The 24,768-nt window shown below is 39.5% G+C and overlaps 1 protein-coding gene across 1 annotated transcript in view; it reads left to right on the top strand.

The window, feature by feature from the left end:
• Positions 1-1,315: 1,315 nt before the first annotated feature.
• Positions 1,316-24,768, top strand: part of IL16 (interleukin 16) — a 40,063-nt gene continuing 16,610 nt past the window's right edge. The window contains exons 1-5 of the mRNA XM_027688689.1: positions 1,316-1,413; positions 10,786-10,839; positions 14,931-15,336; positions 23,071-23,207; positions 23,880-24,012. Of these exons, the coding sequence (XP_027544490.1) occupies positions 10,790-10,839; positions 14,931-15,336; positions 23,071-23,207; positions 23,880-24,012 (726 nt within the window). The 5' untranslated portion in view covers positions 1,316-1,413; positions 10,786-10,789. The remainder of the gene's footprint in view (positions 1,414-10,785; positions 10,840-14,930; positions 15,337-23,070; positions 23,208-23,879; positions 24,013-24,768) is intronic.

Genomic DNA, 24,768 nt, shown 5'->3' with positions numbered 1-24,768 from the left:
AGGACTTGATTAAGTCTAATGCCCATCTGGAGAGGATGATGAACAAAGCTAGAATAACTGTCCCACCAGAGCTGTGCTAGGGGTACTTATGGCTGGGACACAGACAGGAGAACAAGGGTTACCCATTGTAATCCCTTCTTTCTAACAGTGACTGCATCCACAGCCAGTATCAGAAATCAGGGTGGTACATCCTATGCAATAGGGCCTTATCACATAGCCCCATTCTCTCCATTGCAGAAAAAGCAGAGGAAACGTCTTTATTTAATCCTGTTTTCCACTTAGCATGGCACTCACTCATTGTTTTGCTTGTGCTTTCCCCATTGTGGTTATAACTAATGTGGTCAACTAATATTTATAAGCACCTAGAAGATGGAAAGCCTACGTAATATCTATTTAGGGTAATTACCTCACAAAAAGACCTAAATAAATGTTGACCCATTATAAAAGCCAGAGAGCAAAGCACTAGCAGATTCTTACAAACCCTCTCAAAAATACCCCCTTCTCTCCTGCCTCCACTCACTTCCTCAAAACAATGAATCCCTCTCAAATGATCTCATATGAATAACATTTGCACCTCCTTTTCTATTATCTTATTTTCACACAGCAAAAGGATCCTAGTTTATGTCTGTTTGCTGTAGCTTGAGTTCTGCCATCCTCAGACAAAACTCTTCCCTCCACTACACAGACTTTATTCACCCAAGAAAAACCTCCCAAAGCCCTTACAGACCTTATGAAAGGCGTTTTCACTCACTTGGGTTAAATGAGCACTGTGTGTTTTCTTTCTTCCTTTTTATTTTTTTTCTTTGGGGGTGGCATAAAAAGTAATAAATGAATCATTTCAACTTCAGGCGAGAAGTTTAGGTGTTGTATTTGTACCATGCAACTACATAAACACAGAACGAGCCAGTTAACCAATGAACTGCAGGAATGAGAAGCAATGAGATGATCTAAAACGTTTTAACACATTTTCCATATATTAGCATTTGGACTAGTTGTGTTTTGCTTTCTTACAACAGACACAAGTCAGTAAAAGTCCAAAAGGAAAGTCTGAGGTTTTACATTTCTGTTTGTGGTACAGGAAAAGGGTTACGATCTCAGTGGTTGATTCAGTGAAATAACATCTCTTTTATACACATCTGCCTAGCAAGTAGGGCGGTAGTTGGAAATACCCAATCTAAAGCATTAAAGATTTGCTGGCAAATAGCAAGGCATTTTCTGCAGAGGAAAAGTTGTTATATTGAGTAGTCACTTTGAGTGCTTAGGAGTTACAGTCAAATATCCAAACACTGTGGAGTTACACTGCATTTATTATTTTCTCAAGTATTTAACACACTGGGAATTGACTCTGCTGCATATTTCAAATCCAAGAAGGCATGATAATAGTGGATTTAAATAAGAAGATACTTGGCAATGGTAAGTGATATTTTTATAACAAATTATTTAGACATCATGCAGTCAGCTCTTTTTACATGTCATCATGTATTATTTTCAACTGTTTTAATTTCAGAATTTGAAAGAGAAGAATAAACAGATAAGAGGTATTTCACAAACTACGTTTTTTTCTGTCTATTCAGTATCACTGTTTTGTCTTTAAAATTTGAAGTAAATTATTACTGTTCAGTGATCAGCATTATGAATTAGACAGAGATGCTCTACGTGGACGTACCTTAATTTAAGACACTATTATTTTGCTGTATAATATTTCTCCTATTCATATAAAAGTCTGCAGAGTGGACCAGAGATTTTTGTGAGTTCACAGCTTTCTTCAGTTTTTAAGGCCTCTATAAACCTGCAATATTATAAGAGGCAGAAAAGAAACAAAATCACAAATCAAAAGATTCATTACTCAGAAAAATTTGAAATCTACGAAAATATCTCACTGGCAATTAAACTTCATAAATAAGAGAAATAATCAATTTTAAAACCAGATGAAAAGGACAGGATATGGGATATTTAATTTTTTTTAAAGCTTTTGCTAAGTACACTGTTTTTGAGACTTTTCTCTAACAATTCCCTACTCATTTCCACTGTGCTGTGTAATTGAAGGCTATATTCTTTGAATACTTTATTTTTCTTCAAAGAAGAATGCAGAAAAATGCATTTCTCCATGAGAATTGGACAGGGGTAGTATCTAATCCTCTGAAACCACATTTCCAAACCATTTTAAAATTAAACACTAATATGATTATCTACTACAGTTCCAAAGCACAGATCCAAGCAAGACATTCAAATGCAGTATTTACTCAAATCTCTGTATGAACTAGCCTATACAGGAAATCAGTAAATTGCTTCTGAGTCTCAGCCTCAAAGGGGATACGTATTTGTTTAGTCATATACTATAAATAACATCTGTAGACCTGAAACCTTGCCAGTGTTATTAATGCAGTGTTCATTTAATAGTATCCTTTATTATGTGCCCCATTAGCAACTGATTCAAGAAGTATGAGCCCACAGAAAAAACATGCAGGCTGGTGCAGCACCCAGATCCTGGTGATCTGTTATCCACAGGGCCAGTGCAACTTCGGTGGTGGAGCTGAGCCCTGAGCCGAGCACACAGATCCTGGTGAGCAATCCCTTGGGAGAGGAGGTCAGGGCAGAGGCTTTGGAGCACCCCTTGCTGCTCCTCTAGGGGGGGGTTGCTGTCAGGTGGGAGGTGGGCACAAAACACTCCCCCTCTTCCCTCACTGTACCAGCCTGTGCCTGGGAATGGATGACATAAAGCTGTGGGGCTGCTAAATTCCATCAATTTATGCTGAAGGACTGACCTGACAGGTGACGGCTCTTTATCACTTTTACAGCTCCTTGCTATTAGAGAGCACAACTGATGTGATCTGCTGCTTTCTTTGCCTACTGCTGTTATAATATTTATGCTGTCTCTATTACAGTATGGCACATACTGTACACTGTAAAATAACTTGCATGCCTTATCGTATGGAATAAATTTTTGTGAATAGATTCTGCACAATATGAAGTGGGTTGCTGTAGGATACCATTAGCTGACAGCAGTAAATTGTTATTGTTTTCTAAGAGTGGATGTTAATTGTCTTGTTCAGTGTTCCATTAAAAAGAAAGCCAAATATTAATTATCTTTTAATATTTTTCATCAGAGAAATCCTCACCCCACACACCCAAGAAAGACGGTGATGGCCTTAACCCTCTTTCTTAGATGAGGACAAGGATTCAGAAGCCAGGGAAAGTGAACCTATCTAAGGTTAAACAAGTAGGTTGCCATCAGAGCTGGAAGGAGATTTCCAGGCTCAGTGTAGTGTTCAGTGAAAAATGAGCTGGGGCAGATTGCTACTGCTTTACAGTGAGTGGTGTTCATTAGATGTGGTTAGTAAGGTTCGGTTATAAGTAATATATGTCTTTGCCCAAGATTAATGCTGAGCCTAAACTGATATTGTCAAAGTCTTAACATTTTTCTGCTACTAATTTTTTGGATTTAGGATCCTTTGGTTTTAGCCAGAAATAGGGGAAAACCCCTCACCTTTAAAACTTTTGTTCTCCAAAATGTCGGGGTGTTCTTGAATGCATATTTGAGACAAGTCTTTAAAGATTCACTCCACAAATAAAAAGATAAAAATTTATAATCAGCTTAAAAGGTGTTGAAGAAGAAGGGAAAGAACCAGAAAAAGAAATTCTGGGTTATGTTGGTGGTTGTATGGTTTTCTTGGAAAGCGATTTCAGACAATTACTTGAGACCTAAATTCCAGAAGAGACTGTTTCTTTTGGGAAATCCAAACTGAGTCAAAGAATGTAGCATTAGTTCCTATGGAGAGATTATTATTAGATGTTCTCTGAATCAAAATTGAGCATACATAAAGAAAAGACACTGGAAAACTTGATGTCCCTGAACATATGTCTGTTCCAGGGTCAGGGTCATTCAGTTGTTGCCCTCAGCACCAAGCCTGATGTAGTAGGTGGCATTGTGGGAGACACAGGATGCTGTGTCACACCAGCTTTATGCACATATCCAGACAGCCTTTCCAGAGAGTCTGTTCCCAAGACAGCCCTACATCTGGAGACAGAGTCTGTCCCACAATCCAATTGTATATCTGCTCTTGTCCTCTCTGTCAGCTGCAAAATATAGTACCTGTGATCTTAGTTATACCAATTTCTTATGAATTTAAGTATCCCTTCCACTCCTTAGTGCTATGGAGCTTAATTGTCTACTATCTGGTAGCCCTGGACTTGAGATGCTGTGGTCCTAAGAGTTATTTTTCAAATGCTTAAACTGAGGTTATCACAAAAACTGTGCCATAACAGTAACAGTCAAGCTCTTCTGGACAAACACAGAAATGAAGGCAAATGAGGACACAGTGGTGTTTAAAAGAAATGGTAACTAAGCTGTGTAACAATCCGTCTGACAGTATAGTAAATTTTCAAGATTGGTGTAATAACATCTTTACATTCAGATCTGGTGCTTATTTTAAAAGATAAGCTTTAGCTAGAGCAGAAGTTATTGCCATCAGTACAGGAATCACAGGCTAATTTTTTCTCTTTGACAGGTTAATCATACTAGCTAACTAGAGCAACTTCTTCTGGTCTTGAAAACTGTGATTCTGTAGGAAAGTCAAAACCCAAGATGGGGAATCCTCAGCTGAGATCTCTTGGCCACTACCTCCAAACTACTTAACATTAGATACTTCTCTGAAGGTGTAGGCTCATTTCAAAACACATAAGAAAAGTGTTCTCCCAAAGGCACTAGATCCTAGACTCTTTAGGATGCTACCCCAGCACCATCTGTCACACCTATGACAAAGTTATCATCAGATCTCATGAAGCACCACAAGCATTGTGTTTTGTGCCTTACCAGGAAGCTATTTATGTGACAGATTATAGTGCTTCCCTCATGGGAAACCTGTAAAATAACCTAGACTCATCTTGCTGTCAACAATAATGCTATGGGGAATATACATTATGACTAAAGTTAGTGTTAAAACCTATAGTATTGCCACGAACAGAAGAGCTGCCCTTGGAGCTTATACTGTTATCTTCAACACCACAAGCAAAACCCACCTTCTCAGCTTCATTCTGATTGTCACAGCCTTAGAGATAAGGTGCAGCAGCAGGAATGTGAAGGGTCCTCAAGACTTCTTTAGTGCAGACTTAAGCAGCAGGCTGTGTTAAGTAGCTTTGCCTCTGCCAAGCTCCAGGAATGACAAATACTCGGAAGCAGCTACTGCTTAAGCCTTGTGCTTGAAATGACAACTGTACAAATGTGGTAAAGTCATCTTATTCAGACACAGATATTCAAGAGAAGAACTTGAGTAATTCATCACCAATCCTTCACAATGTTAATTGAAAAAAATCCCAACCCCAAAAAACCCCGAAACAATACCCCAAACAAAAAAACCTCTGCTATATCCTCCCTCAAAAAAACCCCACAAACAATGCAACCCAAACCAAAAACCCCAGCAACCCAGACAGGACCACGCATGCTCTCTGTGAAATGCTAAAGGATATCAAGCCCCTGATTTCAGTGAGCCTCAGATCAGGCTGCTGTAGGAAGTGTTGCCTGTACCAGAGTGTGGACTATGGAGCAAATTCTGCCACTGGTACTTGGGTCGACTAAATATATTCACCTTTTCAGCACCTTCATTCATTCATATCTGGTTGTTCCAGGAGTAAAGAAGGCAGCAATAACAATGAGAGAATCCAGCATGGGCTCACAATAAAAGATTAAAAAAGACAGGTTTAAATACACCTTTTAACTGAACTAATCAAAAATATAGAGAAAATATTCATATAATTTTTTTAGGTAAATTCAGTTTTCTTTTGCCCTTTACATTCTTTCCTTGTAAATCATAGCTTTGGCTATTGATAATTCTCCTTTCATTCAACGTAAAGGGCCCCTTATGTCTGCCTACAGTTTAGGGGACTATAAATCAAAGGGAATGTTAAGTCAGATGAAAAAGGAACATTATGTGACTGAAAGCATGGAAAGAAGAGGCAAAGTCATAACTTTTTAAAATATTTGTTTTAAATTAGAATGACACCATACAGGAGAGCTCACATAATGTTTTTGCTACTCTGGTGCTGCAGTAAGCTATAAACTTTATATTGGTCAACGGTTTAAAAGCAAAAAAGAATGACCTTTCCTTCAGTGCCAGTTATTTAGCAACCTCACAGATGACACAAATAATCTCTAGTGCCTCTCTAAGCCCAGCATAATCCCTTACTTTACATACCCACTACAAAAATATCAAAATAACAATACAGCCCACAACATTTAATTTACAGGGTACCATTCTTGCCTTGCCTCATACACCACACCATGGCTACAGCCAACACACTTTATACTCATGGTGCTGTAATTTTTCAATCACACACTCTTAACACAATCACTTATGGAAATCACTTGGGCTACTTTTTCTGTAAACAAAGCATTGCATGCACACAGCAACATATTCTTCACGGAGTTCCAGGATATGTTCTCAAGATGAGGCAAAAATACTTTTTGATGGGTGTACACTTAGTATTAGACCATCTTCCACGGAATTATATAAGCAATATTTTACAGTTTGTCTCTAGGGCACTGCAACAAGTCAGGTTAGTAACCACGCAGAGTGGGAGTGCACATCCTGCAACACAAATGTTTTTGGCAAGACCAGGACTAGGAACTTTTATTAACTCACAGGAAGGCAGTTCACTAGAAAACAGTCTTGGAGGCTGCAGGGCTGGATGCCATCATAAAAGAGTCAGGTAATAAAGTTCACAAAAGGAAGTGATCTGAAGAAAAAGGAGGAGTTCCAAACATATGAAAGCAGCATGAAGCTGGAAGGAAGGGCAAAAAAAGAAAAGATAAAAGGATGTAGAAGATAGAGGATGACATCAGTACAGAGATCAATGAGAAAAGGATTCTACAGAGAAGTGAAGATGAGGATATTTTTCCTAGTACAAGAACTGAACAAATCTTATAGGAAGCAAATTTAAAACAATTACAAGTACATTTATATGTAACACATGAAACTCATTGCCTCTAGATACTCTTGAAATCAAAAGTTTAATGGGAGCCAGGAATGGATAAATTACAGTTACATTACACAGAATTCATTTCTTCTGTAGAAATAATTAAAAAAATAAAATCCTTGTGCTTCCTGGCAAAAGCTGGGTACCAAGTAATGAAAAAAATCAGAAAGAGTTTTACCTAATTTGACATAATGCAATACTTATCCATTATAGGGCAGCTGTGGCTTCTGCTAAAAAAACCTATCCAACCATAACGTAAAAAGGTCCAATAATTTTGGAATAACATACAAAACCTCAGAGTGCCAATCTACTCTTACCTATAAGGCACTCAGAAGAAACTCTACCTGAAAGCAAATTCTCTCTTGTTTCTTCCTATTTTATTTTTTTTTACAAGGTAATGCCTTTGAAGCAATTGCTGGAGAAGGATACTGGTTTAACTGGGTTTATGGAGTGACTCAACATGCCATGTTGCTATGTTTTCATGGATGGAAGGGCAGAGTGAAAGGCATGAAACCCAAGACAGAGATGACTAATCCAGTCCTGGCTTAGAAGCAATGAGGGGATGGACTGTCCCATGCAACATAACTGTTGTCTGAAATATGGTAAAATGTGAAAATTGTGATGATGTCTAAGGCAAAAGTAATTTATCAGTTTGCTAAACAATGTAAGGACAGGACCAAAACTAGAACACTCCAAACTACTGGCTTTCTTTCTTATTAACATAAGCAGTATTTGGAGTTGGGTGGAGATCAGGACTGAGGCTAAGTTCCATCATTACTTAGATCTGCTTTGCCCAGTACTAATGTTCTGTTTAAATTTATATGCTCCTTTTTGGAAAAGGTTATCACCAGTAGCAACGGGCAAAATATTTAGTACTGAATAGTCTGCATATTTGTCCTGTAGAATCCAAACCTTTGGATATGGAAAATAATTTGGAGAAAAGAGGAATCAGCTCCTGTTTCTGCTATGGTTCCAGACACATCCTGATTTTAGTCACACAAAAGAGAAGAATTGCCATAACTGTTAAGTTCAGTGGCTTCTCTATTTTCTTTACCCACCTTCAATACACACTAACTCAAGATGTCAGTAAAGTTACTCCATTTTATGGTAGCTAGGACCCTATTCCACAGCAGCAGTATCACTCTACCTGCGAATTTGTATTGTTTGGCTTTTATTCTGAAGCAAGAATTGCTGGCCCTTCTGCATGTTATTCCCTTTATCTACAGATATATATTTTCATCAACTCACCTCTTGGGGTGAAATCCCTGTCCAAGTGAAATCAACGCCAAAACAGCTAACTTCAAAGTGCTCATGATTTCTGGGACCTTCTTGTTCCACACATTAATTATGCTTGAGGTTTTAAGCATTTCCATTTATTTGTTTGAACACTCTTTATTTTACTGCATTCTTCTTCTCCTGTTCCTCACCAAAAAAGGTACTGAAGAAACCCAGCTGATTTTCCTTATATTTCCTATTATCAATGCAGCTCCTTTCTGCAAAGAAGAGTCCACATAATTAATACAAAATTCCAGCTTCTGATCAGTGTTCATTGCCCTTTTCCTGGTACAATACCTTTGATCTAAGTAATGAAGATTGACCACAGCATCCAATACCAAAGTACACCATCAGTGCAACAAGGCAGGCACAGTAGAGGTTCTCTCTCTTTCTCTCTCTCTCCCTTTTTCCTTATGGTTTCTAAAAACCTGCTTTTCTGTTCACCACTGGGCACCAAACAATCACTGTACAGAGAAGATGGAAAAAACTGCAAAAGGTTAGAGTGAAACAACATGAAAAAACAGCCCCTCCTTGTGATATTTATGTTTCTGCTGCTGGCCCTGGCAGGAGTCCAGATTTGGAATGAACAAAACTCCCAGTGGCTTAGGGACTACATTATTCAGCCCATAGTCAGGAAATGCAAAAGTATGTGACAATGGGAAGAAATAAAGCAAGCTTTCCAATGCTTTTGAGCTTCCAGCTCAATCAGTTTGGATCAAAACTCAGGGGCTGTTGAGATTTTGTGTGAATGAGTTCTCTATTGCTAAACAAGAACATGTGTGTGTTACAGTGAAAGACAGTGAAGTGGTAAACAGTATGTGGCTTTGCTCCCTTGTTGATATTTTATTTTTACAGTACTAGCACTACAAAACCCCATTTAATGTACAAGGCCACTGTCCTTTCTATTCAAATACAGTGAAAAACTCTTTTCCAAAATAAAAAGTTAGCTCCCTATTTCTCCTCCTCTCCAGCAAAGCTACCTAATAACTGTTGATCACTACTTATTGCCAAATCTTGGTTCTTTTATAAGATTAGAATGTAAAAGAGCTAAGTAATGTTCTATGTTATTTGTTAAAATAGTTAAAACTGTATCCTTTACAAAAGACATCCTTTGGAGAACTAGCATTCTAAAAACTTAGTTGTTAGGAAAATAATGTCAAATTCTCTTCATAAACATTTAAAATACAGAATACCTACAATATTATTATTAAGGACAGAGTGTTCCAGGGTTCCCATAGACAATATACAGAGCAGAGATTTCATCTTCCCTGCTTGTCCTCACAGTCCATGTTTTATCTAAAAGTCACAGAGCCACTAAGCACGAGACCCTATCAGTGCAATATTTTAAACCTATTTTATAATTCCTCTCTCTCTTTTGCAAGTTTAGTGACAGACCAATGAAACCAGGCTCTTCAAGCCACAGAGCACACAGGGTAGCAGGTGTCTAAGCACTCTCATGTTGAGCATTTCCATGACCAGACATGGCCAGGTTTAGGTTTACGTTTTCCTGAAAAGTATAAAATTTATGGTTTGTAAGAACATTCTAAAGAGGCCTCACGATTTCAATAAAATAACATGAACTGTTTTAGATACAATTTTTTCTTCTATGAAATATTTTAATTTATGCACTCATCATGAAAAGTAGTTTTCTGCAGCAGGATTGATATTTGTCAGGGTGAGCAGAACTGAGGATGGACAGCTGGGGACTGACACTGATCTGTGTGACCAATAAAAAACAGCTAAGCATGCCTAGGATGTGGCAGAAAGGGTGAGCTGGCTGCTCCCACAATTGATGGTGGATGCAGCTCAATCAGTGTTTTGTGGAGGTAATCACCACAATAGTAGAATAGATTGTGAACCACTTACTCTGCAGCAAATGAAAGGTGTGACTGAGGCAATTTGGATTCCACGGCATAGTTCTCATTTCCTGCATGCTCTGTGGAAAAAACCCAATAGTTTTCTGAGTTCTTGATCAGTTTGGATCACAAAGTTGCAGTCTAACCCATAAAGGGGAAAGTATTTAAGAACTGGTAAGTTAAAGGGACCGTGTCACTTCGTGGTGAACAATACAAGGGCTTGGCATTACTTTTTGCTCCTGGAGCAGAAGTGGTCTATGAAACGCTTCCTAGCTTAATGTTAAAATATCTGCTAAAATATATGAGAAACCTGTTTGCCATCTGAGCCTCCAGCAGAAAATCCTGCACTTGATTAGCACAGATTCTGGCTGTCACCCCAACTCCCCTCAGGTGGGGTTAACATGCCTGAACCCCATCAATTCTAGGACAGGGGAGCAATGGGTAAAAACAAGTGACACAAACTCCTTAAATGGTCTTGCCACCTCTGGGTAGCTGGGAGCCTGTTGGAAACAGTTTCCCCAATACTGCATCCCATTGCTTTTGTTTATCTAGCCTTGCTGACATTTTCTTCAATTAGGAAACAATAGCTCCGTTCCAATGTACTGAGCAGAATTACTGAAACTGAGTCACGTGGCACCAGGAGAGTGTGTTTTCAATTATTCACTCTGTCTTTTTTTGCCAGGCCTATGAAGAGGAACAGCCTTCTGCAGGAGTCAGGTTTGTCTGCCTCGCTGTTGTAAGTTCCTCCTTTTGAATTTTTCTTTTACAATTAGGTATTTTTAATTTTTTTTTTTCTAATCAGTAAATTCAACTCTACAGTAATTTCTTACTCTTTATTATAGAAATTCCAAATCTCTAGCTCTTCCTATTGCCTGGAAAGCCTAGACATCTGCAATAGTTCAGTGCTAATAATACTGCTCAGTAGTGAATCTGACAAAGATCACAAGATCTAGATTAAAATAGAATGCAAGATCTAGATTAAAAGAGGATGCTGTTAGCACTTGGTAATGTAAATCTCATCTTGTTCTTGCTAGTAAAGAAAGGTTCTGTCTTTCCTACTGTCTGGTTAACAGCAGAGCATTCACATTCAATCTGGGAGCTACACCAAATTATTTGCATCTTGTAAATGCTCGGTTTAATATCCAACCAAAAATTTGAACCAAATGGGCACAGCTCAAATCATGTATTTTGTTTGCAGAAGACAGACTGAGTTCGGGCTTTTAAACTTAAAGCTGGAAAAATAAAGCTTGGGGGAAAAAAATGAAACAGAGAAGGAACATTTGGTTTGCATTACAAACCACAGACAGCTTCCATCAGGCGAGCTGGAGGTATAAGAACGGCAAAAGAAAATGACAAGCAGTGAGTGCACTGGAGGAAAAGATGAATGGTTTAGAGAATTGACTTTGAAGTAATTGTCCATGCCATCAATACCTTGAATTAAATTTGGTGGAAGATGGCAATGAATCATAAAGCTGCTCTGGCACTTGTCATGTTGTTTTCTGCGTAAAATAACATTTCTTGATATTTTTATCGGAAAACATATAGACTGTGTTTTCGGTACCTCCTATATTTCTGTCACTTATGCAACCCTGAATCAGCAGCTCTGGAGAGGATGTTGCCCTAGTTAGGACTTGTGATCAAATACTCATAGCAAGAGCAAGTATTTAACTGGAGGTCTTCAGGTCTACTGGGTTTGTTTTCACCTCAACCACTGGCTCGCTTTGAGATTAGGTAAGTCATTCAGGGTTAAACTCGGTCTTTGAGTGGATGGAGCTATGATGGGGGTGGGGGAGGAGGAAACAGCTGACAAAGCAGGGCAGTAGAGTTCTCTCTGCTGCAGGTAAAAGTCCTCAGGAGCATTGCAGGGGGCTGGGATAGCAGAATGCACTTAGAGCAATGTTTTCTTCCCTGTTTCAACAGGTGCTTGTGTGTGTTCCCTGCACCCCAGATGCTTAGCACAGCCAGAGAGGCACCTCTTGGAGCATTTAGTACTGATGGCAGCACTCCCTTCCTAAGCTCAGCAGGTTCAGGCAGAGCAAGAAAGGGTTTGTGCATACCTCCATCCTTCATCCTAGCATGCCAGTCTCTAGAGAGCTGCATTTTGACCATTAAGATATCAAGTCTTCTGCTTATACACATGCTTAATAGCTGTTTTTTAAATTCTTCCTCTTTGGAAGAGTAAGAGTGCAGCTAATGTTTGTACAACATTGAAATCCTTGAATGAAAAGTGCTATTTCTTCTAATTTCCCCCCACAGGCAAGATTGTTTAGGTCTGAATGTGCAACTTGGGCTCATTTCTGACACTTTTGTTGCTACTGTCCAGTAGCAATTGTCAGAACACAGAAGGAGCACTGATTCCTATTGCAGATTTTCAAGTGATACACATTCCACTCACCTCCAGCAAGCAGCTCTGTTGCTTCCTGCCCAGGTACTGAGAGTAGAGACCTGCAGAAGTTCCCCTCATCCTAGACATCCCATTGCTTTTTCAACTCCACGTTCTGGTCTAGTGGGCCAGATTTCATTTTTACTTTCCTTCAGACATACAGGAAATGCAACATCATAGGGCTTAAATTTATTTCCAAATACACTGGAGATGCTAACAGGGATTTCTGAGTTCAAAAATTTCAATTGACTTCATTTATATTATAGTAGACTGAACCGTCTTTTTAAAAGACTCACTCAAACAAGATCTTCAAACCTTGAGAGTCTTTATATATTCATACTGATAGTGTCAGGCAGTTTTTAGCTAAAGTAACCAACAAAGAAGCATACAAAAAAATTGCAAACTTTTGATGCTAAATTATACAACCACCAACTAGTTAGTTCTCAAAATTACTGTTCTAATATAATTCATAGCACTTTTCATCTCTGTACTTCAAAATAAATTACCACATAGAGGCTCTGACAAGAAGGTTCTCTCCACAGTGCAGGAACGGAGATGAATCCTAGAGAAATAAGACCCCGTGTCAACTACAAAGCCCATGTGTTAAAACTGAGCTCCACCTATGCCATATTTTCCCCCATCCCCTCTTGCCTCTGTGTCCTTACACACAGGCCAGGATTGTCCTTTTATTCAGTGTGTGCTCTGCATCTCAGGAAGGGAACGTGGCTGTGCTGCTGGACAGTCCCCCATCACAGCAATCTTGTCATTCATAAGAAGAGAGGCTACTCTGAAAGGAAGAAAAAAGTAAAATCAACTATCAAATACACCGGAAGGGACCATCCAAATAAACCTCCTTTTCCCTGGGGTCTCCTTGCTGCTCCTGAAAAAGCCATGCTCAAAATGTTTTTCAAATTCAGATTCATGTTGAACTGTGGATTTCTTCAGCAATGCCATAGAGTTCCTTCAGACAGGTACTCAATGGCATAGTGCTTATCATCTGTTTTTGTTTTTTCCCTGTTTATTTATATGAGAAGGGAAAAATAAAAACCAAGAAAAATAATCCTGCAGATTTGTTATAATGCTGACTTGGATTTATTATAGGAATGTGGCTTGGTCTGAGTTTGCAGGCCTGTGTTTATGGTTGTGGCTGTAAGAAGCCTTTAGAAAATCTTCCCTCTTCCATTTCTGTATCACTAGTGGCACTTCAGGTGCAAAGTACATATGTGTCTACTTAATTCTGCATAGAAACACCAAAAAAAACCCCAAACCCAACACAAAACCCCAGTTTAGAGCACAATGTACAAACTTTTTCTCTCATTAGTATATCCAAGAAATGTTTTTTCAAATTACATTGATTTTCTGTTTTGTGTGTAACCCTTACAGCATCGTTATGCAAATACTTCAGTTTCAACAGGTATTTTCCCTACAATGGCAGCATTCAGTATCTATTAGGTACTGTGAGGAGAATAAAAAGTCTGTGTAATAATACAATGATAAAAATGGTGACAAAGTCGAAGTAATTAATTTAGAGTTTGTCTTGTTGAATTTTCAGCACTGATACATACATACTAAAGTATTTCTAGAAAGCTTTTCCTGAGAGAAAAAGAAAACAGTTTTACAAAGACCTCCTTTGTTACATTAACATGTTCATTATTCATTTTAAAAAAGCTCCAACTTCTGCCACATTTTGATTGTATAAATTTTCTTCCATTTTACCTTAATTTTGTATGCTGAATCATGTGCTGAAACAAACCATTTCTGTAATAGGACACTTTTTGATTGATGTACTGGAGCTGTATTCCTTTATAGAGTTCAATCCCTAATCAGATATTCACATCTTAAGTGCTTCACTGGATCTCTCTGTTACTCTTAAATGCACGGTCTTAAGTGAGTTCTGGTCTGCAAAGGTGGAAGTTTTATAGCAGCCTGACATTCCTTACTCTCTCAAGGCTATGATCTACTTTTGCTAAACCACTTACAAATCAGATGCTCCAGGCAGAGAACTTAATGTCAACAATTTGATTAATCTTCTTTGAATTATAGTGGTTTCATGAATCAGGTTTCAGAAGGAGCTTCTTCTTTCCAAATAATATTAGGAGGATAGAATAATGCTTTTAAAGTATCCTCCTTTTCAATACAGGATTTCAACATGCAAATTCAGCAGATGCCCAAAGCAAGGAGACAATGGAAGCATCACAAACATTTATTAAAAGCACTCCATTGTGCTTGGGGAACATGGCAAGAGAATGAAAAGGTGAAGGAGAATCTAGTAGAGCGCTGTGCAGAAACAGAATTAGCAAGTCATGAGATACCACGTGGCTGTTCGCAGACTGAAAGGCTCTGTTGATTCGATTTATTCATTAGGGCTTTTCAGTAGTGTAGGTTATTAAGTGGGAGAAAGTGGGGTATATTGCAACTTACTTTTTATATTTCCTTTCCTGGAGGATATTTAGCACCAGAGAAGCGGAGAAAGTTATTGAAAGTATCATGCCACACAAATGGGAGAATGACAGGAAAAAGAGCAGCGGCTCTCTGAAGATGGATCAAAAGAGCAATGCTGGGAACAGGAAGTCAAGGAAGTTTCGCTCCATTTCAAGATCACTTATACTTTGCAATGCCAAAAACAGTGATGATGGGTCAAGTCCTGATGAGAAATGCCCCGATCCCTTGGAGATGTCTACCAGCTGGGGTCAAGAGGACTTGGACTGCTGTCCTAGAACACAACTGCCATGCACATCAGAGACAGAAGACAGCCCACCTGATCCTCCACGTGTGATCACCAGCATGGTCCAGTCCAAAGCTGCTGCAAATGAGAACTGCAACAACATGAGAAGAAAGTTACTCACCAAGGTAGGCAATTTGTGCTGTATATTTAAACGTTTCCCATTGCAGTAGTTTCTAAATTCATGAATTCCTAAATTAACTCATATTTCTCAGGAACACAGGGTTCTACTCAGCTTTTTTAGAGCCTATGAGCCTGCAGTGTTCCTGATCTGCATAAACAGCATGAAAATGTATTAGCATCCCTGCTGTGCTGTTGCACTCTGCTGATGGACGTTCTGCTGAAATCAGTGACTCCAGGCCACTCACAGTGTTCAGATTAGCACAGCTGGTGTGTTCTACCTGCAGTACAGAATCCAGCTCAAAATATAAAGCTGTCACTATAGTAAAGTACATTTGTAGAGTGCAATACCATAAGATCTCATAAGCTATGCATGCATGAATTATATTAATACTGTGGAAGACAGGAGATTCGGTAGGCAGATGCTGTTTCCCTCTGATTCATGAAGAAGCAAGTGATGGCTCAAAAACCACCAGAGACATCACACTTCCTAGATATATAAAAAGTCTTAACAGCCTTGTATTACAATAATATTCTTTAATCAAGTAACTATATTAACACTAACAATCCAAACAACTTTTTAGTCTGAACAATATATTTTAGATGCTTTCAGAAAGTTCAATTTCAGTAGCATAACCTAATTTTTCCACTTTCTCTCTACCTGATGTGTAAAAGGGACCTCACTGCAAGCATCCTCCTGGCACCTCCTTTATTATATGCCTTTTATCCGTGCAAATAGTTGCTTATGTGAAAGAACTGATTCTTTCACCCAAAATGTTTTTCTTATATATATTTTATTTTATTTTACATACCTTCCATAGAAATTGGTTAAAACTAGAACTCTGTCTAAAACACAGTGGCACAGTGTTACTGAAAATCAGAATCTCCCCATACTCCTTGAGTTTGTTGCTAATGGTCACAGCATGCCCAACATTGCAAAGACTGCAGCAGGATGGATGCAAGGTTTTTCAACCCTCGGCAGAGTCCCAGCATGAAGACAAAACCAAAACAAATTGCTATTACATTCTGACAGAAAACAAGACCCAAGTCCCAATATACACTCAGTCACCTGAAATCCATACCATCTCCTCCTTTTTTGGAACACTGCTGATTCCCTGCTGCGAGTGAAGAAGGAGCTGGCTTCTGTGGACTTCCCCACCTTCCCTTTTTAAAAGTTGAAGCACTTAGGTGCGTCAGCTGCCACAGTCTACTTGCTTGCATATCTCCAAAGTGTGCAGGGTTCCAGTAACTGTTGAGATCCATATCCATATGAAACTACTCAGTATCTTATTGCAGACTGTAAGTTTAGATCATTGGCTTTTATAGCTGGTAAGCAGCTAAAATAGGGATCTGGGGAACAGGGTAAGTCCCATAGCTAATACATTTACACAAATAAAACATAACTGCTAAGGGTATAAATCCACTCTTTGGTTGAAGCCTCAGTGTCACTGACCAGGATGGGGCAGGAGCCGGGATGGATGGTGACATAAATTAGTCATCAGCCCAGTCCCTTACAGCAGCATTTCGGTTGCTTAGTGCCACTGTAGACAAGGGGTACCATTAAATTCCCACTCCAGAGCTCTCATAGCAATATAAGCCTCTTCAAATGCTACTTGCTAATCTTCCATACCTTTCAGAGTCATGGATCAATGAGTGATTCTAAAAAGTCTTATCTCATCATGCTAAATAGGATGAACTTTGGTAACAGCCATACTGACCTTATCCTGTACTACTGTTGCTGAGGCTTTCCCCTGTATTATGACAGCAGTGATCTCTCTCTTCCATATGGCAACAGCCTGTCAGTACAATCTTCCTGTACCACATCTTAACAAAGCTTAAGCCTAAGACCTCTCTCTTTAAGGAGTCCACAAGCATTTTTCAAGTCCCAGTGTAATTCTCTCTCTCTCCATCTCCATGTGACACTTCAGAAATTCACGATGTGTGACTCAGAGCTGAAGGATCCTTGTCTTTGTTCAAGAAAATTGATTCCATTCTTACAGTGGTGTTGCTGAGGCTATTCCATTATTCTTCTGCTTTCCAGCACCTGCAGCCCTAACCATAACTCTGAAGGTGTTAATAACTCCCACAGAACCGAACAACTTAATATTTGCTGTCACAATGGAAGGAGAGGAGAATGTTTAGAAGTGCTGCATGATTTAATGTTCCCGGTACATTTCTTCTCCAGAGTAAGGGCAAACCTGTAACATCAGTATTGAAAATACGAGTTCCTTTTTTCTGTTAAAAGCCTTAAGTATCTCCCTGGGCATGAGATTCACCACAAGCAATAAATCATGAGCAAATCAAATAGTGTTTCAAGACTAAATAGCAAAGATTTCCTTCTCTAGCGTTCTGTCAGCAACGATGAGAGCAGATGAACAGTCTTTTAATTTATTTGGTATCTGTGCTCCACTATTCACTTATACTGACTATTGCTCATTGTGTCCAGAGACCTGGGGTTACCTGGGGTGTCATTTGTTCAGCCAGCTGCCAGACCACATAGCTTCCAAGATGAGGTGTGCTTGGTGTAATGTCAGCTTGACAGTGTATAATCAAGCAGATCTCCCTTATAGCCTGCTTCTCACCAAATCAGCAATTTTCAGGTGGCCTGAAAGGAAAAGAAACCAAAGGAATTGCAAGCAGTATCTGATGCCGTGAGCACTGACACAGCAAACACTGTGGAAGATGTCCTTGCCTGGTCATGTCACTACAGAGACTGAAACCATGCCAGTTATTGGGAGAACTGGGCAGGAATAGACAATATGAACTCCTATTCTTCAGAGAACAGCAGTCTCTGCTGGGTCTGAGAGCTGCTTCAAGAAGCACTTCTACTACTTCAAGAAGCATTCCATTACCTCTTCCCTGTACCACCAGTGCCCTGGGAAGCATGGAGAGTTACCAGCCAGTGGGGCTGGTAGCAGGGTTGAAATAGCATCTAGAATAAACCAGAATAGAGAAGGGCTGATTCTTTATGCAAACACTGGATCTGAGCTGATCTGACTGCATGGTTCTATTTGGTTCTAGAAACTTCTGTACTGTTGCTTCCTTTGGTTCCTGCCCCTCTGCTCAAAGGAGGGAAAAAGCAAAAGGTAATTTTTCTCCTTTGGTCACTACCAGAACATAATTTTCTTAACTTGCATTTATGCAAACACCAGTTAGCTGGCCCTTTGGTACCAGGACAAGTGCTATGGCAACAGACTGTAATGTCTCAAACATGAGCCCGTGGGCAGGACGGAAAAACAAAGCCAAGAGAGGAGGCTGCATTTATTTAGATATTTATGTGTTCTCCTCACTTTTCCTACTTGTTCTCTCTTTCTGTCTTCCCAGCCTTCTCGATTTTGCTACACAAGAGCCATGTCATCCTCACACAAAGCTGGGAAAGAGGCTGTTGTATTAAGACAGTGAGTGCTGCAAAACACAAGCCAGGGCAAAGGCTCCCAGAAAAACATACTGAAGGCCAGATGATGGGTGGAAAGGTCCTTCTGTAACATCTGATGTGCTGAATTGCCTATCTAGGGCAGAATCTTAAACCCATGCCCTGGTCCTTGTATCATTCTTTCTTTCTAGCTTCTGCCATTTTATTGATTGCACAGGGAATATGCTGCTGGGAAAATGAATTACATTTACTATAAATATTTTGAAAAGACCAAAGACCAAAGCATCAGGCTAGGGTACATCAGAACCAATAGAGTGAGTTTATGCCAGAGAGACTCTGGCTCTTTCTTTGTTAGACTTGATGCAGAAAAAAATTATTCTTGAAGAAAATCCCCAAAGACTGTATTCTCTTGGAAATCCCAGCTATTTTGCAGTCAAAAGGCCATAAAAGCTAAATATTTAAATTCTTTATTGTACTGTTGTTAGATTTTTTGTTTATTTGTTTTGTTTTTTTTTTCTTTTCTTTTTTTAAACTAGCAGTCAGTCAGCTCATTGTCATACCCTTGGTTAACTGAGTCCAAGACCTTACTTGAACTAGCCTTGTATAACACTTCATTTCAGACAATCTAACTACTGTGTCTTACTTTCAGAGTGCACAAAAGTTTTTCAGTTTTCCACAGATGCCATGGTTACCCTTATTTCTAAACAACATCTGGAATTAGATGTTTTGAGATGGGACTCTGGGCTACAAATGTCTAATGAAAACATGAAGGAAAAAGAAATCTTTTAAATGGCAGATAAAAAACATCCTCAGAAGCTTTGCATTTTGCATGACAAAAAAGGGGAACAGGAAGAGAGAGTTGGCCTGGATGTGCAAATTACTTTTCCAGAACTAAATACAAGAAAAATTAATCTGCTCTCACCTATGGAAAAAAATGCATTAAAGAAGGCTCTTGAACTCCACCTTTGATTTTTATCTTTTAGCCAAGCAGACTCAGTTTAAATACAAATTTTGCTTTGAGTGGATATTATAACACAGATAAAAGTTTCCCCAGAGTCTTGAAGTGCTTGAAGGCAAAGCCCCTTATAAGCAGAGATTTTATATACTGGCAGCAAATACATGTTTAAACATATGTTCTAATACTGAATAGACAAGGTTGAACTAGAATCCACCTGCCCCCACACCAAACCTGCCAACCTTCTTTTAACAAATTTTTCATACTCACTGCATTCAGAGCTATAAATTACCTTTCAAAACCAGCAGGATGCTTTGAAAAGGAGAAGGGTGCAAAAATAAATACTGTCTTTACTCTTGGAACCATCCGCAGTATTTCTATGCATAAAATAATCAGAGAGACAGGAAAAAAGATATTAAAGAACAAAACCCAAAGCAAATTGACTGCTGGCACATGAATTGGGTCAAATGTTTATTTTTCTACAGAACAGCTTTTATTAATTTTCTGTCATGTTGCAATATCTTGGATATGAACGTAGTGATCTATAACCAGGACCCAAAAAATACAGATGGTGACAACATACAGATACTTCTCACATGTCCACAGCCCAATAAAAACTTTTTTTTTTAAATTATTCACCTAAATGAATTGCAGCAACGATTGAGACACAGAGCTGATTTGAAATGTAGCCCAGCTTGGTAAGATGACTACATGTGTAAACAAAAAATGTTCCCAAGGTTTTTCTGCAGCGTATAATGGATTTAACCTCTACTTTCCTAGTGACTAAGTGCATGCAACTTACTGCTCTTAGAAAAATATCTGTATCAGTTTTGCTTTAGTGTTGTTTCACATGTATGTCCCAGTACAACCCAGAATTTCCAGCCTGGCATGTGTCCCACTGTACAAAACACAGTGTCTTCCCCGGGGGACTTACACGGTGCTGCAATGAAAGACCTCAAAGCCAAACCCGCTGCACTCTGTGATGTCCCGTGAAACTGGTGAGAGCCAGATAACTTTTGGACGTGAAATCATGAGGATATTTACAGATACCACTAACACAGTAGCTGTACACTGTGAACAGGTTATATGTAAGGTATCAGCACAACTCTACTTTTAACGCTGGCGAGTTGGAGACAGTCTGAAAAGGCCTCTCAGTTGGAAAATCAAGAAGAGACTGAAGCATGGAGAACAGCTATGCAAAGTTCTCCGTGCAGTATCTGTGAGAGGGCACGCATATATTTCAGGGGAGCATTATATAACAGTAAAGACTCCTAAGAAGAGAAGTTGGCAAGTCCAAATTTGAATTCTGACTACAGAAAAAAGAAAGGAAATAACTTTTTTAAACACTGAGATTATAATACCATTATTCTTTCACAACAGCCCCAATCCACAGTCAGCTGACATCTCAAAATATTTAGCCAACAGGGAGAAAAATTTCCTGCCTTTAATATCTATTTTATACTTCTCATGTTTTAGAGCAAGCACACTACCCTATTGAAAACCCTTTGGGTTTTAATGGATACTTCACGCATGCAAAATTTGGCCTGTAATTTCATAATCATACCTGAAATAAAGGACTGATGCAAACAAACAGAAAAGCGAGCTTACATTTTTTCCTACTCAAGATCTCAAATTTTAAGGTATCAGAATTTTAATCTTTATTTTGTTACCATGCCGAAGACTTCAAAGCACTGCCATAAGACATAAAAAAAGAACATAATGTAATCCTGATTGCAAGTAAGTATTTCCCAAGATATTTATCTTGGGTGAAAAGTAAATACAGAATCTCCAAAACTAACATTAGAGTTCAAACAAACTGGTTTAAGATAGAATTCTGTCCGTGCTCATACGCTTCCCAACATATTACTCACTAGAAGCACTCTTGGTGAACAAAAGAGGCTTCGTAAAATTCAGACACTCCTCGTTAAAGGCAGACAATCTGGAATGCAAGTAAACCCACAGAGTTAACGAGTCAGTCAATACAAGTACAGCCCTTATCCCTTACCTGCTGAACTCAGCCTGCAGTGAGCCTAGGGCTCCAAGCTAAATACTTCATTCATTCACAGCCTCAGATTTACTCTGGCAGGTTTCAGAATGGGAGCCAGGCTTCAGCAGTCAGCCTAAATGATAATGACCTTTTTATTGACATTGCTGTAAATTTGAAGTTTGTGTTTGCTGCCAGTCAGGTATGATGTGATCCCTATTGATTTGTGGTGAAAGAGCATAATGATTCTCACTCTCAGGGCTGGATGAACTCTGCTTAGGGCAGAAATGGAGCCCTACTGATGGTGAAAGTGGCTACACAGCTTTCCTTGTGTCTCAGAGGACTACAGATTACTGGAAACAGTTTATGCCACTCTGACCAGGGGCCCAGGGAGCAATACAGACAGTTGACCACTGCTATATTTTGTGGCCTGTCCTAACATATGAAATTTGCCTCCCCTTCAGAAATCTATACCTCAGTCATTCAAATCTCTTGGGAACAAGCCTGGACCAGGATACACTGAGAGTCCTCTTCACTTTGTGGAGTATGGAGAGGCTGGCGAGGGCAGAGGAGGTGGGTTCAGCTGGGAGCAGAATGAGTGAATACTTGAACCAGGAAATATACTAAGCAAATGGAGAAGAAATTGTGTGCTAACGTTCCAGCTTTCCTTGTCTTTCTAGAATGTTTGTGTTCACATATTTGTGCCACAGGAGCATATTTCCTAGTCAAATGTGTTGTGCTTCATGTGCTTAGTCACTCCATTCTTTGCTTTCCTTAAATGTCTTAAGACACTATTTCTCCTTCTGCGTAGCCGTGTGTTAATGATTCATAACTGCATTAAAAATATGCTTACGATTAGTCCTCCAGATGCAACACAGACTACAGCAACTTCAACCAGTCTGGAGTGGACAAAGAATTTTCCACTGTTGCAGACCTCTCTATTCCCCTGCCCCTACTTAGCAAGTCAGCAGCAGGGGTGGAGCTTTTAGTGTTTTGTATACACTTATTTTCCATCCAGACCTCTTCTGTTTTCCAGAGCATTTAATTTTCTGGCATGTGTTTATTTTCCTCCCTGTCTTTTCTTATAATAGTTAGCATAGGCATAGCTTACCCAGTTACTGTGAAAAGTCTATTATTTGTTCTCTTCCCCTCTATGCAAAGGGACACTATATTCTAATTCTGCCCTCTTGTAGCCAGAAGCCACTGAAGTTCTAAGGAAAACAACTTTTTTAAAACACTGACTCTGTAATACCATTGTTCTTTCTCAATTGCACAGTGTTAAAGGCCTGCTCCTATTCTTCTTGGAGGCAATCTGGTTCTAAGAACGTGAACACTTTCTATATTGCTTAAAAAGGCTCAAGATAAGTGTAAGCAACTTTTAACACCCTTGGTACATTTTCTTTTATGCAACCTTTCATCTTCTGAATCAGGACAGCTGCATCTGCAGGCTGTGTGCAACATCGGGGAGCAGCAGCTCAGGATTCAAGTTCTCCAGGAGTCCAAAATGTTCATCTTTCTGGAAAGGGTTCACAGGCAGCCACGTGCCTGCTGAAGGCCGAGCAAGCAGGTACTGTACACATGGAGTCAGCAAGTTATTAGGGAGCCATTTTTTTTGCATGGATTTTGCATGACCAGCTTTCTGTGAAAAGCTATGCCTTGAAGCTCTGCTCCAGAGAAAAGCAGTGATGCCTGGGAATAACTTCTTACAGTACTTACAATTGGAGACACAGGTCGAGGTTCTAGAAAAATAGAACTATGAACATTCAGGGATCTAATGCTTCTCAATTTACACTAAGAAATAAAACCTGGTAGAACGAGAGAGCGTACATCAAGTTTTCAAAGATGATTTCCTAGTCACCCTATTAAAGGGCAGTGTAGGATGGCACCAGCCTACCAAGGTTGCTGGAAAACAGGGAGTAAAGTGTGTGTATAGTCTCTGAGCAATTTGCAAATGCAAGATGGTGGGAGAGGAGGAATATCTTGCCTAGAAGTTAGCAAAATGTGGAAAGGCAGCCACTGATCACCAGGATGGAGCAGCAACAGGAGAAAATCCGAGCAAGGGAGGGGGTGTATCACACATCGAGGCATCTTGTGGCAGCCCTCTTCAAGGCAAAGGGAGAACTGCAGCCAACTCCTCAGTTAGTGAGGAGACATGTAGCACAATAGTGCCATATTGTTCTTTGTAAAATAATATGCAAATGTTTCTGGTTTGGTTGGTTTTTGTTTGGTTTTCTTTAAGGGATGGTTGCCTGAGCCCAGGGGATGAACTGTTAACACTAAATGGACAATCATCTAAAGATCTGCCCAGCAGGGAGGCCGAATCTCTCATTCACCCAACAACACGGCTGATGAACATCCTGATGGCTAACAAAGTAAGCATGAAAGCTGTGGTCCCCTCCCACAAGTGGGGGGTGATTTGACATTTACTTTGGAGAGGAGGGGTATTTGTTCATCAGACATTTGAAGAACATGGTTTTGCCTTTCCTGACAAAACCCGAAACCTCTTGTGGTCAGACTCTGGTGACTTTCAGCATAGCTTTTTCCCAGATAAACAGAAGCTATGGGGAGGCCAAGGCCCTGGGAAACTCTAGCAAGGGCTGTAAAACCCCTCCTTTTAGAAGCACATAGCTTGCCAATGTTAATTTTCCATTTAGAAGTTGAACAAATGTGGATTGAGAGGTGGATTTAAGGGAAGATCCATGAATCCAGGAGCCAGAGAGCAGGCCCTATAATGAAGTAGTTTTGTGGATCTAGGATCTATAGCTAATAGCAAAGGCTTTCCAAGCTACTTAACCTGGTAAGGGAAACACTGCAAAATAATTTTTAAAATTCCTTTTTAAGGATCTTCTCTGTATTTCTTATTCTGAAGAGTTCCTTAAGGGAATGGGACTGAAAAGCCCTAGTAGGATTTTGCTACTTGGCAATACCTCCACCTGCTGTCCAAGAGGAAAATTTTTGCTCATTAAATCTTGAGGTATCTCCAAACAGAACCACTGAAGTCAGAATTCTGGAACGAAATGTTTGTTGATTCCAGATAGGACATACAGGTCATGCTCTTATGCTGCTCTTGTGGTCTTTTTAGCCCCTGCAGAATCTTGGTGAGCAAAATGCTTTTATACTTGGAGTTT

This window comes from Neopelma chrysocephalum, unplaced genomic scaffold (genome assembly GCF_003984885.1).
Source record: "Neopelma chrysocephalum unplaced genomic scaffold, ASM398488v2 Primary Assembly neopelma1_75, whole genome shotgun sequence".
In the NCBI taxonomy this organism is placed as follows: domain Eukaryota; kingdom Metazoa; phylum Chordata; class Aves; order Passeriformes; family Pipridae; genus Neopelma; species Neopelma chrysocephalum.
The sequence above is the reverse complement of the archived record's forward strand: the minus strand, read 5'-3'. Positions and strand labels throughout refer to the sequence as shown.